The following is a 12,457-nucleotide window of genomic DNA, read 5'->3' as shown; positions in this document are numbered from 1 at the left end:
AGAACTAATGTGGAATGTGAAAAGCTGGAAACACAATGAGTTCATTGAAGACAGGGGCAAGAACAGAAGCATCAAATACTGATTATAAGATGAAGGAGTTAAATAAAATTCTTAAGGACCAGGAGAGAAGACCCTTATATTGGTTGCCTGTATTCAGAACTGATTATGATAAAAGTTCTGGATGGTAGACTTAGAAATGACTTCTTTTTCTTGTTGGACATTTCTGTGTTATTCTGAATTTTCTTATTTTTTTATCATAAGAAAAAAAATACCTTTAAAATGTTTTTAACTTCCCTTTATTCTTATCACATTTTACTCCTTGTTGAGTTTTGTTTAATTCTTTCTCCATTATCAATACTTTCCTATTATATGATTAGGATGTATATGACTTTGTGTCCAAAACCCACGCACATTTTTACTAAAAATATGGAAAGGTGGCATAAACCATGATTGATGGTTGATAACCTAAATGATCATATGAAAATAATTAGCCTACTGTCAGGGCAAATAAACAGGCCAGAGATGAAGGGACATATTAAAGATGGAGGGTGTTCGTAATGTGAGTGGAAGAGACCTGCCAATTTAGTTGCCATGCTATCGTTGTGTAATCAAAAAGGCCAGAGGACATCCATGGGAAAACAGATTTAAAGAAAGTAGAAAGCTCTTTATTATTAATAATGTTGTTACAGAGTAGTGTTGTGTGGTGTAGTAGAATCAGAAGTTACATGTGCGTAAGCTGTAGTAGTGCTGTATTTAGCAGCTGGCTTTATATATTCCCGCACGACACAGCAGGGCTCATTGTTGCAGTAATTATATATGTATTCCCAGGTGTTGCATGAAGTCTTACAAGCACCACGAACAAGGTAACATTCTGTTTTTCTCTCTGTAATTTCTCTTGTTTTTTCTCTTGTTTTCTTCTGTGAAACTAAGAAAAAGTAGCCATGATCACAAATCCAAGTTTAATCTACTTGAATGGATAGATGGACAGACAGATGATAAATAGATAAGTAAATGAAGTTGTTTAAAGTATAGAGTTAAACAATTTCATTTCTGAAATCATACCCATGCAACTGTATTAAAAAGTTGTGGTTTTATCCCCAGTAAATTGGTATAAGTTCTTATTATTTAACAATATTTATTTTGCCACAGGCATTTTTTTTTGTAAATAGAATATCCTTAAATATCTAATCTATGCATACTTCCTCAAGAGAAAAAAGAATGTGGAAAAAATAGTCTGCATGTTTTATGCTCTAAAGAGCCATCTACCTCCAACATACTTCTCCCCCAGTACAAATTGCGGAGCTAGTTAGTTATAGAAAGCTACAATCAATAGCAGTTCATTATATTGTATTTAAAAAGAGAAGGCAGTGGGAAAGACATAGGAGTCAGTCATAGTCTCATCAAAGAACACAGCAAACAGCTTTAATTAATTATATATATTGGGAGTACCCCCTCCCATGATATTATCAACTATCAGTTTCACTCATTTCTTCTTCCATGCAAAATAGAGTGAACTTTAATATAAATTTATATGCAGTTTCCTAACAATCATTTATTTGTTTTATTTTTCCAGAGCAAAGCAACTATAACAAAAGTTTTGCCCTTCCCTCTTTTTCTATATTAATAATCATTACCTGATGGACCACAAGACACAGTGACGACAAAGGTCAGGAAAATACCAAGTATCTTCATTGCTGATAAAGTTACTACAGTGAAGTTGAGGCAGAGCTCAAAATATCTGAGAGGTGTCCTATTTTTTGGTAAAAGAAAGACGAACTCTTGTTTTTATAGCTTCCTCAGGGTAATTACTATTCTGATTAATGTCACCTTTCAAGATTGAGCACAAACTCATGTAACTATTGTGAAATAGCAACAGGCAGGTTACATGATTTGCTTCTGTTCTGACCTCAATGAGCCAAATGTGAGCTCATTTTCAATTTACAAGCAAAGAGTGGGGTTAAAGTCTTCCTAAATTCTTTAACTAAAAGCACACAATCAGCATCATTTTTGACCACATGTTTTTTTTTTTTTTGTTTTTGTTTTTGTTTTTTTTTTTAATATATATTTTATTGATATTTCACAGAGAGGAAGGGAGAGAGATAGAGAGCTAGAAACATCGATGAGAGAGAAACATCGATCAGCTGCCTCCTGCACACCTCCCACTGAGGATGTGCCCGCAACCAAGGTACATGCCCTTGACCGGAATCGAACCCGGGACCTTTCAGTCCGCAGGCCGACGCTCTATCCACTGAGCCAAACCGGTTTTGGCAGACCACATGTTTTTTTAAGCATATATTATGGGCCAGGCAGTGTCCTAAGCACTTTATATATATTAACTAGTTTAATCCTCATAACAATTTCTATAACATAGGATTTTTTTTTATTTTTCAGTTGAGGAATTTGTGGCATAGAGGAATTATATAATTGCCTTAAATCCTCTATGTAGTGATTGGTAGAGCTGGGATGGACTCTAATGTAATGTGATGCCAGAGTCCATAAGCTAAACCTCCTCCTTCTTCACTCACAACTGAGTAATGGGTGTTCATCAGGCGATGTTATTCTCTGTACACATGGCGTGAGCCAGACATTGTTACTGAAATTTAATTTTTCTACAAATGAAACCTATTTCTAGAACATAGTTCTAGTACTGCTATATTAAAAATTATCATAGTTATGCTGTAAGAATAATCAGTATAATTCTTTACCTACCATGTAATGAATCAGTTATATAATTACCTTAGGGGAAAGCAGTGTGCTAAAACCTGAAAGAACACTGGATTTATCTAAACTCTTATTAATTACAAGGCTTTTCCTTCTTTGCTTAAATGTGAAATTGGGACTAGTGATATCAGAATCACACAGAAAACGAAACTTGAGATATGGTTCTTCTGTTTAGTAGCTGTGTATTTGGGATACATATTTACTAGCTGAGTCTCAAGATTCAGTTCATGGTAAAGAATAAGTAGACATTTGTGAAAAATAATTGATATGTGATTGACATATAAACATAAACATAAACATAAACAATTAGGCTGAGTGTGAAAATGCAAGTTAATAATTTATGTTCTAATTCCCTCTGTCATTGGGGACAAACAAATTATAAGGATATTCTATAGTCTGAGTTTTAAAAGCAGTAATCTATCTTCTTGTTACTTCTCTGTTTCGTTCCTTATCCAAAAGTTGTCTATATATTTGTAGCCAAACCATGGGAAATCCACTGGAGATTTAATAAGACCTATTGTACATATGCAGAGCAAAACAGCAAGTATGAAAAATAAAATAGAAAAGTAAAAGGCTGGGCACTATTATGGTGATGTCATGGATAAGAAGGTGATGTAGGACAAAATCATCCATTTTTGTTTCATTTAATCGTGTCCATTTCAGCCATTTAAAATAAGCCACTCCTGCCCAGCTAATGTGGCTCAGTTGGTTGAGCGTCATCCCATGCACCAAGAGGTCACTGGTTCAATTCCCAGTCATGGCACATACCCAAGTTGCAGGCTGGATCCCAGTAGAGGGTGTGCTGGAAACAGCCGGTGACATTTCTCTCTCATCGATGTTTCTATCTCTCTCTCCCTCTTTTTTCCTCTCTCTCTAAAAAATCAATTAAAATATTTTAAAGTGTTAAAGGAAATTAAAATAAGCCACTCCTATCAAGTTGGAATATCATCTAAACTCTTATTAATTACAAGGCTTTTCCTTCTTTGCTTAAATGTGAAATTGGGACTAGTGATATCAGAATCACACAGAACAAAGATAACGTGACTATCACCCAAGGAAGTGACATAAGTAGAACTAAATTGGGTTCATAGAAGAGATGTTAATTTATTGCTTAAGGTAGATATCTTAGGGCTTAGTTTGAAGGAGATCAGATTCTAGATTTCTGTTAATACATTTTTTTCAAGAGGAAAGGCAGAGACAAAACTGTGTAAAGGGGGATAAGAATGAAATTGCAACTAGTGACTAAAGTAAAATAAGACAGATTTTTTTTTAAAATATGTCAGAAACAACTTATTATTGACTTGTATGTATTCTAAAAGTCTCTACTGGAATGCAACTAAACCTTCAAAATCAGATTATTACATTCAAAACTCTGTACTCACAAGTATAGAAAACATATCACTGTTGTTACTATCTGGATTTCCAATAGTCTTTAAAAATGTTTTAATTTTTAAAGAAATTTAAGTGATCAGTATAACATCTGATTAGATAAATATGGTATAATTGTGTTGTGCATCATATATGAGAAAACATTTTTAAAGTGTATGGATCAAATGGAAAGAAGAGTAAGCCCTCACATTTCTCCTTACTTGAGTCAGGATTCTGGATTTTTAGATGAGAAATAATGTTCTTTCTTCTGAAGGAGGTAGATGGTTATAGCAAATACACAGTTCAGAGCTGCAGGTAAGGACTTGGGAAGTTAAGTTCTTATTAAAGAGAGGGTGACTAGGCTTTGAGGATGTCGGGATGAGACATACCTAACTAGGGAGCTTTTTCAGGCCAACGCATAGATGTTGAGAATGCCCCCAAAATGTTATGATTCTAAGGAGAGAGATGGCCAAAAGAAAAAATCAAATGTAATGCCGTTCCCTTATAAGAATTTCCAACCACTTTTCTGCATAAAATCTTGGTTTGTTGCTCTGGCACTGGGCCTTAGCCTTCACATTCCAGGAATAAGAGCCTAAAACAACATTATGATCTGTTTACCTTGCAAAAACCAGGATACATTTCCATTCTTAGTTCTTCACTGCCATACACCAGGCATTATTTCATGCCCCACCACTCAAAAAATTGTGTATTTCAATTCACTAGTGATTGCAAAGCTTTAAGTTTAAAGATTAAGACTCCATTATGAGCCTCGCTGGTGTGGCTCAGTGGTTGAGCATCGACCTATGAACCAGGAGCTCAAGGTTCAGTTCCCAGTCAGGGCACATGCCAGGGTTGCAGGCTTGATCCCCAGGAAGGGGCATGCAGGAGGCAGCCAATCAATGATTTTCTCTCATTGTTGATGTTTCTCTCTCTCTTCCTCTCTCTGAAATTAAAAACTTTTTTTAAAGAATCCATTTTGAGACCAATTTTACCTACCTGTGACAGATTAATTGGTACTTTTGGATATTTTGAAATTGATAAGAATCACAAAAATGTTTTAATGAAGATTAAAATACTAAGAAAACAGAAATTGCATAAATGTCAATGGCTGAATCTTCTGCAATAATTTTTACCTCTTCAGTTACAAAAAGCTCTCATGCAAACTCCAATAGTTACTGATGGTTCATATATATATTTCTATTTTTAGAAGCCATGAGTCTGAGAGGCTCAGCCTCTCCCTTATGCCTAATCTGCTGCACCTTAAAAACACCTATTTAATACTTATTATGTGAAAGGCTCTAATGTAACACATACTAATACATTTAAACTTCGTGAAAGCCCTAGGGTGTAAGCATAATGTTGAGCCCCATTTTACGTAGAAGGAAACTGACACATAGAGATTGAAATAACTTACCTAAAGCCAACTAGCTAGCTGCTAAGTGGTAAAACTGGAATTGAATGTGGTCTATTGTCAGAGCCCACATTCTTAGCCACTATTACCGTATTACTAAACTAGAGGCCCAGTGCGCACGAAATCAAGCATGAGTAGCTCCCTTCTGCTTGCCTCAGCTGGCGGCCCTGTCCATCACTGTTCGTAGCTCACGCCCTGCCCTCTGCCGCTGATAGCTCTCCGCCACCAGTATAGTAGCTCACACCCCGTCCAGGCTGCCGCAAGAGCTGCTGCTCGTTTGGTTGTGACACCGTTACGACATCACAACCACAGGCCTTTTATGATATAGATACCCAAATCACCTAGAATGGCTGTCTTGAACAATAGTGTTTGTAAGGAACAAAGAATAGGCCAGTGAGCTGACACAGTATTAGAAGGAGGTCAGGGTGTGGCAGGGGCTCCACCTCGTTGGGTTTTATCTGTCATGGTGAAGTGGTGGATTTTATTATATGTTTGATGGAAGCTATTTAAGAGTTTATGAATTCCCTCTGGCTCCTGGTAGAACTGTTTGGAAGCAAGTAGGAGGATCAGAGTCCTGGAGGGAAGTCATTTCAGAGACTACTACAGTGGTCTCTGAGTGGAGAGATAGTGACTTAGCTAAGGTGTCTCTCTGAGCTGCCTATCCATTGTTCTCCTTGCTGTTTACTCTCCCCGTGGTTTTGCTAGTTCTTACACTGAACCAGCCTAAACGCCTGCGTCTCAGGTCTGACCCTAAAGAGAAGAGCCTGTTCCTTATGTTATGACTCATTGATATGTGTGTGTCCTCTCCTCCCTGCTTTCTGTCAGCCTTGGGTTGGACTCTCTGTGCTTTCTTAAGGAACAATCAGATAATATGCCTACTGTGCCATAACGGAGTTTACAGCAGAGTGTTTCTTTTAACTCATGAAGCATGTGCATTTTAGGAGACATTCACATCTCCCAATAATGTTGCATCTAATGCCCCAAAAACTAAACCAGAAACTCCCACAGAGGAAATTTCAGGTTAGTTGAGAGATGAATATAAATGCTTGAGAGAGGAAAGGAGAAGAAAAGAGGAAGAGGGAAGGAGGGAAAAAAACCACATTGGTTAGTAGATGGATGCAGCTCTGATGTGTTGCTAAAAACATTGTTTCTTGAACTCTGATGTGCATGTGAATCACCTGGGGACCACTGTGAGGACCAGGGCCCTGGAGTACATCAGATTTACTGCATCAGTGTTGTCCAATTGGTCCTCTCACCGTGTCATCATATGAAGAGGAGTATCACCAACAATGTGGTGCTAACAATAGATTATAGGTGCAGTGTTGCAATGACAGTTATTCCTTCACCAATTACCAATGCATGCTTTTGTTGTGATGAAAGTTGGGATAAAGGGCCGGAATTTAAACATGGGTTTTGGTTACGCACTTGTGAGGAAAATGAAATTCTTCAGTTATTCTCTCTCTTTTAGTCTCTGAGGTGAGTAACAGTTCAGAAAGGGAGAAAAATCAATTAGGAAAAGATACAGATCTCTTCAATGTTTTTTTCCCTATAATATGCAAAGGAAAACACTTAAAAAGGTTATGTATTGAGGAAGAGATATTATCAGTAAAAATAAAGCAGCCATGTAAAAATCTATACTAATAAAAGGGTAAAATGCTAATTAGACTGGGTCAACTAGACATCTTCTGATTGTCCAGTCCTCCTTCCAGACAAAGCCACTGTGGTGGGGCTGAGGCAGCGGTGGTTAGGGGCAATCAGGCTGGCATGGGAGCAGTTAGGGGTGATCAGGCCAGCAGGGGTGGGCGGTTAGGAGTGATCAGGCAGTCAGGCAGAGTGGTTAGGGGCAATCAGGCAGGCAGGCAGGTGAGCTGTATTGGGCCTAAACCAGCAGTCAGACATCCCCCAAGGAGTCCCAGATTGGAGAGGGTGCAGACCGGGCTGAGGGACACCCCCCCCCTCCGTGCACGAATTTTGTGCACTGGGCCTCTAGTAAAGATGTAAAAAGGAAACAAATTACTGTTTCTTCCATAATCTGAATGTTAGCAGTAACTTCTTCCAAGCTCTTTCTTCTCTAAAAATTGATTTTTTTAATACAGAGAGAAAGAGGAAGAGAGAGGGAGAGGGGGAGGGAGAGAGAGAGAGAGAGAGAGAGAGAGAGAGAGAGAGAGATTGATTTGTTGGTCCACTTATTTATGCATTCATTGGTTGATTCTTGTATGTGCTCTGACTGGGGATCAAACCAGCAACCTTGGTGTATGGGGAAAACATTCTAATCAACTGAGCTACCCAGCCAGGGCCCAAACTCTTTTCAATCTTAATGTTCTTCCTCACAAGTTTAGCCATGTCCTGCTGAATTGATCCTTGATTTTTTATCCATAATACTTTACTATTTTCTTGGACAAGACTTTCAAGGAAAAATTACAATAAATGTGTTATTTGCAGATATGCATGCCCAAAATAAGGAAAACATCAAAATAACAATTCCCATGTTTAGTATGAGTTTTCGAAGCAAGAAACAATGAAATTATATGTATGAAGTCCTTTAGACTTTCGGATAAAAGGCATATTCATATATATAGTTCACCTGTATGGTTCAAAGTTTAGTTTATTCAATTTTAGAAGACCACTGAACCTGTGGTTTATTGAGCAGGACTACAGCTGAAACACTTTACCAACATACCTCAAAAAAAAAAAAAAAAAAAAAAAAAAAAAAAAAAAAAACAGAAAGAAAGAGAACCTTCATGCTGTCATCCAAGGCTATTAAGTGTTCATAATACTTCCCTGGCATTCTACTGGGTAGTGGTTTCAAGCTTTTGATCTCTGAATCTCCGGTTTTCATTTTAAAAACTTTATTACCCTTGTTTTTTAAACTACTGCCCCAGGTTGCACAGTTAATTGTAGAAATATAATAAAAACTATGTGGGTGAAAGTTATTGAACAATTTGTCTCTGAACCACAGACATTCTACTTTCAAACTCGCAGCCCACAAGTCTCTCTTGTCCCCCTCTGCGTCCTGCTGTGGCTTCTGTGTTCTGCTTGATGACCAATATGTTCTCCTTTGAAGTGGCCAATGTTCACTGCCTGGAATTTACTTACAACTCTGCTGTTTGTTCTCGGCTCTGCTTTCCATGACTATCTTAGTGATTTTGCACTTCTCATCTTCTCTGAGTGGGGCGGGGGTCGGGGGGTCACTTCTACCCTGTGCTTCTACTGCTATCATTGCTGCTCCAACTGAAGTCTGGGCTCCTCTTTCCAATTTAGTGACTCATTTTTCAAGGTTCCCAACTGGACTATCAATGCTCTCTTAGTGTCCTATACACCCCCAGTATGACAACTATGCTCCATGACACTATCATGAACAGTGTTATTTCTAATTCTCTGCCTTGCATAGAACTACTGTGTCTCTGGCCGCCTAGGTGTAAAACTCGAGACTTTTGCTGGGTTTTGGTTGTACTCTGCCTACCTCTACCCCACACTGGGCTGCCTCACTTCTTCCTTATAACACTCTAACTTTGGTTTCTTCTTTCATCTAGTATGTAAAGCTATCTCATTCTAAAAACACAATTAAATAATTAACAATTAAACATTGTTTTTTATCTAAAATGTCTGACATTTATAGCAATAACGGACCTTTATTATCTTTCTCTCTACTGCATTACAGAACCAGATATCTCTGAGAATTTTGTTTTTGTTTCTGAAGTATGATTTTGCCTAGTGATATGAAGTATCAAGCATGAATGTGGAAAAGATATCTATTTAAAAACCAGGATATATACACAAAACAGTTCTGAAAGAGATAAGAAAAGGGGTGTAAATTTGGAATTTTCTTATCATCTTTAACCAGAAGTGAAACCAGTAATAATCAATATCTTTTTCTGAATTTTTTAAAAATAATTAAATGTTATCATCTGAATAATTTGTGTTCAAACCTTAAGATTATGTTACTTGGCCTTTGAATTGGTGTCTTTCAGCTCTGAGTATATGACATCTGCTATTGATTGATTGGAATTGAATGCAACATCTAATATGTATAGTTTGTCTGCCAAGGCACACATATATACGCAAACACACATAACATGGATCAATGGCATCAAAAGTTGTTCTCTATTCTGCTCTAAATTACTATTTCCAGTAAAGAGTGAATCATTTAATATAGCTCAAGAAAAAGAAATAATTTATTTTACGGCTAAACAAATGTCAAATGTAAATTCAAGAAAAGCTGATTTTGAGAAGAGGCAGCTGTAATGTTGGACTGTAACTTACCTCAGCTGTTTCCTTTCTCAGGCTGCTCGCTTCTGCTAGGTCATTTGGTCCATTACCCTCTGTCTCACAACCAGCTCCCTACATTCTCAGTGCACATGTAGGATCACATCATCCCAACGTGATTTGACATAAACTTTCAACTCATATGTTCAACACTGCCTGAAATATCTTTCTTTTTTTCTGAAATATATAGTATAACATTGTACATCTTTGTCAAATAAAAGATATGCCATTACATTAAAGAAACAAATATGTCCAATGACAAGTAGCTTATTAAAGTCTGCTATCACGTAAGTACTGCAATTTACACTAATTGATTAATATATGCCAGGCACTGTGCTACAAACTAGAAAACTAGATGTTACTACCTCCATTATATTTATAAGGAAACCAAAACTTTAGACAAGTTGAGTAACTGCTCAAGTTTTACACAGCTAGCAAAAAATATGACTTAAATAGCCCTGGGCCATCTGACTCTAGAGACTGTGACATTAAGACCTATGTCTGAAACACTTTGTTTAGTATCTCTCTGTACCAATATATCTATAACAAGACAGAGTTAATCAAAACATGTATACTTGGAAGTGAAAGTATAGAAGAAGCAAAGCCACCTGAGACAAAAACTAATCATGCCTGTCAAATAACTTTTATGGGAAAAGTAACTCTCTAAGAGTATGTGTATGTTGATATGAATATTGCTCCTACCAGTAAACTTATTTTAGATATGAAAGTATCAGGCCTTCATTTTGATGCTACTTAACATTCAAACACTTCATCTAATTCCCACTGTTCTTATTCTTTGCTCAGAAGGAAACTTCTTCTAACTTGACTTCCCATGTGAATTGCCCACAGGGAAAATATGCACTTGTTAGGCCAATATATAATACTAGAGGCCTGGTGCACGAAATTCGTGCATGGGGCTGTGTGTCCCTCAGCCCAGCCTGCACCCTCTCCAATCTGGGACCCCTCAAGGAATGTCTGACTGCCCATTTAGGCCCAATCCTACTAGGATTGGGCCTAAACGGGCAGTCAGACATCCCTCTCACAATCCAGGACTGCTGGCTCCCAACTGCTCACCTGCCTGCCTTCCTGATTGCCCCTAACCGCTTCTGCCTGCCAGCCTGATCACCCCCTAACCACTCCCCTGCCAGCCTGATTGATGCCTAACTGCTCCCCTGCAAGCCTGATTGCCCCTAATTGCCCTCCCCTGCAGGCCTGGTCCCCCCCAACTGCCCTTCCCTGCAGGCCCAGTTGCCCCCAACTTCCCTCCTCTGCCAGCCTGATCACCCCTAACTGCCCTCCCCTGCAGGTCTGGTCCCCCCCAACTGCCCTCCTCTGCAGGCCTGGGTCCCCCCCAACTGCCCTTCCCTGCAGGCCCAGTTGCCCCCAACTTCCCTCCTCTGCCGGCCTGGTCACCCCTAACTGCCCTCCCCTGCAGGCTTGATCGCCCCCAACTGCCCTCCCTTGCTGGCCTGGTCCCTCCCAACTGCCCTCCCCTGCTGGCCATCTTGTGGCAGCCATCTTGTGTCCACATGGAGGCAGCCATCTTTGACCACACGGGGACAGCCATCTTGTGTGTTGGAGTGACAGTCAATTTGCATATTACTCTTTTATTAGATAGGATTGAGGCCTGGTGCATGGGTGGGGGCTGGCTGGTTTGCCCTGAAGGGTGTCCTGGATCAGGGTGGAGGTTCGCTTGGGTCATGGGGCGGCCTGGGTGAGGGGCCTGTGGTGGTTTGCAGGCTGGCCACGCCCCCCGGCAACCCAAGAATAGGCCAGGGCTGGCTGGAAGCAGGTATCTGGAATTTATTTATCTTCTATAATTGAAACTTTGTAGCCTTGAACAGAGGCCAGGGCCGGCCAGGGCAGGCAGGAAGCTTGGCTTCCTCCATCGCCAGGGGCAACCCAAGCCTCCTGTTCTCTCCAGCTCCGTGGCAGCTGCCATCTTCCTTGGGTTAATTTGCATACTCACTCTGATTGGCTGGTGGGTATAGCGGAGTGATGGTCAATTTGCATGTTTCTCTTTTGTTAGTATAGATGTCCATGAATGTAATGTCTTATGATAATTATTACATTGGTTTCCTGTATTAAATGATGTAGGCTCAAATTGACAATGAGTACCTACATCTAATGCCTGTTATGACTCTGAAAGCATACACTTTGTGGTAAACCAGCAGTTCAGAGAGAATCATGGTGAAGCTGTGTAAGGCAATGGCTGCTTCTGAAGATTTCTATGAAATCAACCTGCAGGCCTCATGACAACAGTTTCAGCTTGGCAGACAAAGGCAGAGCATTACTAAAATACTTGGTGTGAATCTATGCATTGCCTTCTGAGGCAGTGATAGTTTTGGTCACTGTGCAAATTGCCCAGGGCATTATTAGGAAAAATCAAGTGTAGGGAAGGAGAAAATAGACATAAAAAGAGAGACATTTTTGAGTCATGGCCACAGAGTTGCTATCAGGAAGAAAAAGTGATATTGTTTTTCTTTTCTTTTAAAAAAATTTATTTTTCAATTACAGTTTACTTTTTCTTTTACAACATATAATAAATTTCATATTTACCAAAATTTGACCTGAACCTATGCAATCTTGTATATTTAAAGCTGTGTATGAATGTAGAGGAGTGGAAGGGTAGAAGTGTGTGCTTTTTGTCACCCTACACCCTTATTATGACATTTCATAATAAGGGAACAT

The 12,457-nt window shown here is 39.1% G+C and overlaps 1 protein-coding gene across 1 annotated transcript; it reads right to left on the bottom strand.

Annotated features, from left to right (window-relative positions):
* Positions 1 to 683: 683 nt before the first annotated feature.
* On the bottom strand, positions 684 to 1,692 carry DEFB113 (defensin beta 113; the record flags this gene model as incomplete). Its single annotated transcript, XM_080665112.1, has 2 exons — positions 684 to 925; positions 1,635 to 1,692. 2 exons carry the CDS (start codon positions 1,690 to 1,692, stop codon positions 684 to 686), a joined length of 300 nt encoding a protein of 99 aa, XP_080521238.1.
* Between the last annotated feature and the right edge of the window lie 10,765 nt (positions 1,693 to 12,457).

The sequence above is a fragment of the Plecotus auritus genome, assembly GCF_963455305.1.
Source record: "Plecotus auritus genome assembly, chromosome: 4".
NCBI classification, from domain to species: Eukaryota; Metazoa; Chordata; class Mammalia; order Chiroptera; family Vespertilionidae; genus Plecotus; species Plecotus auritus.
The sequence above is the reverse complement of the archived record's forward strand: the minus strand, read 5'-3'. Positions and strand labels throughout refer to the sequence as shown.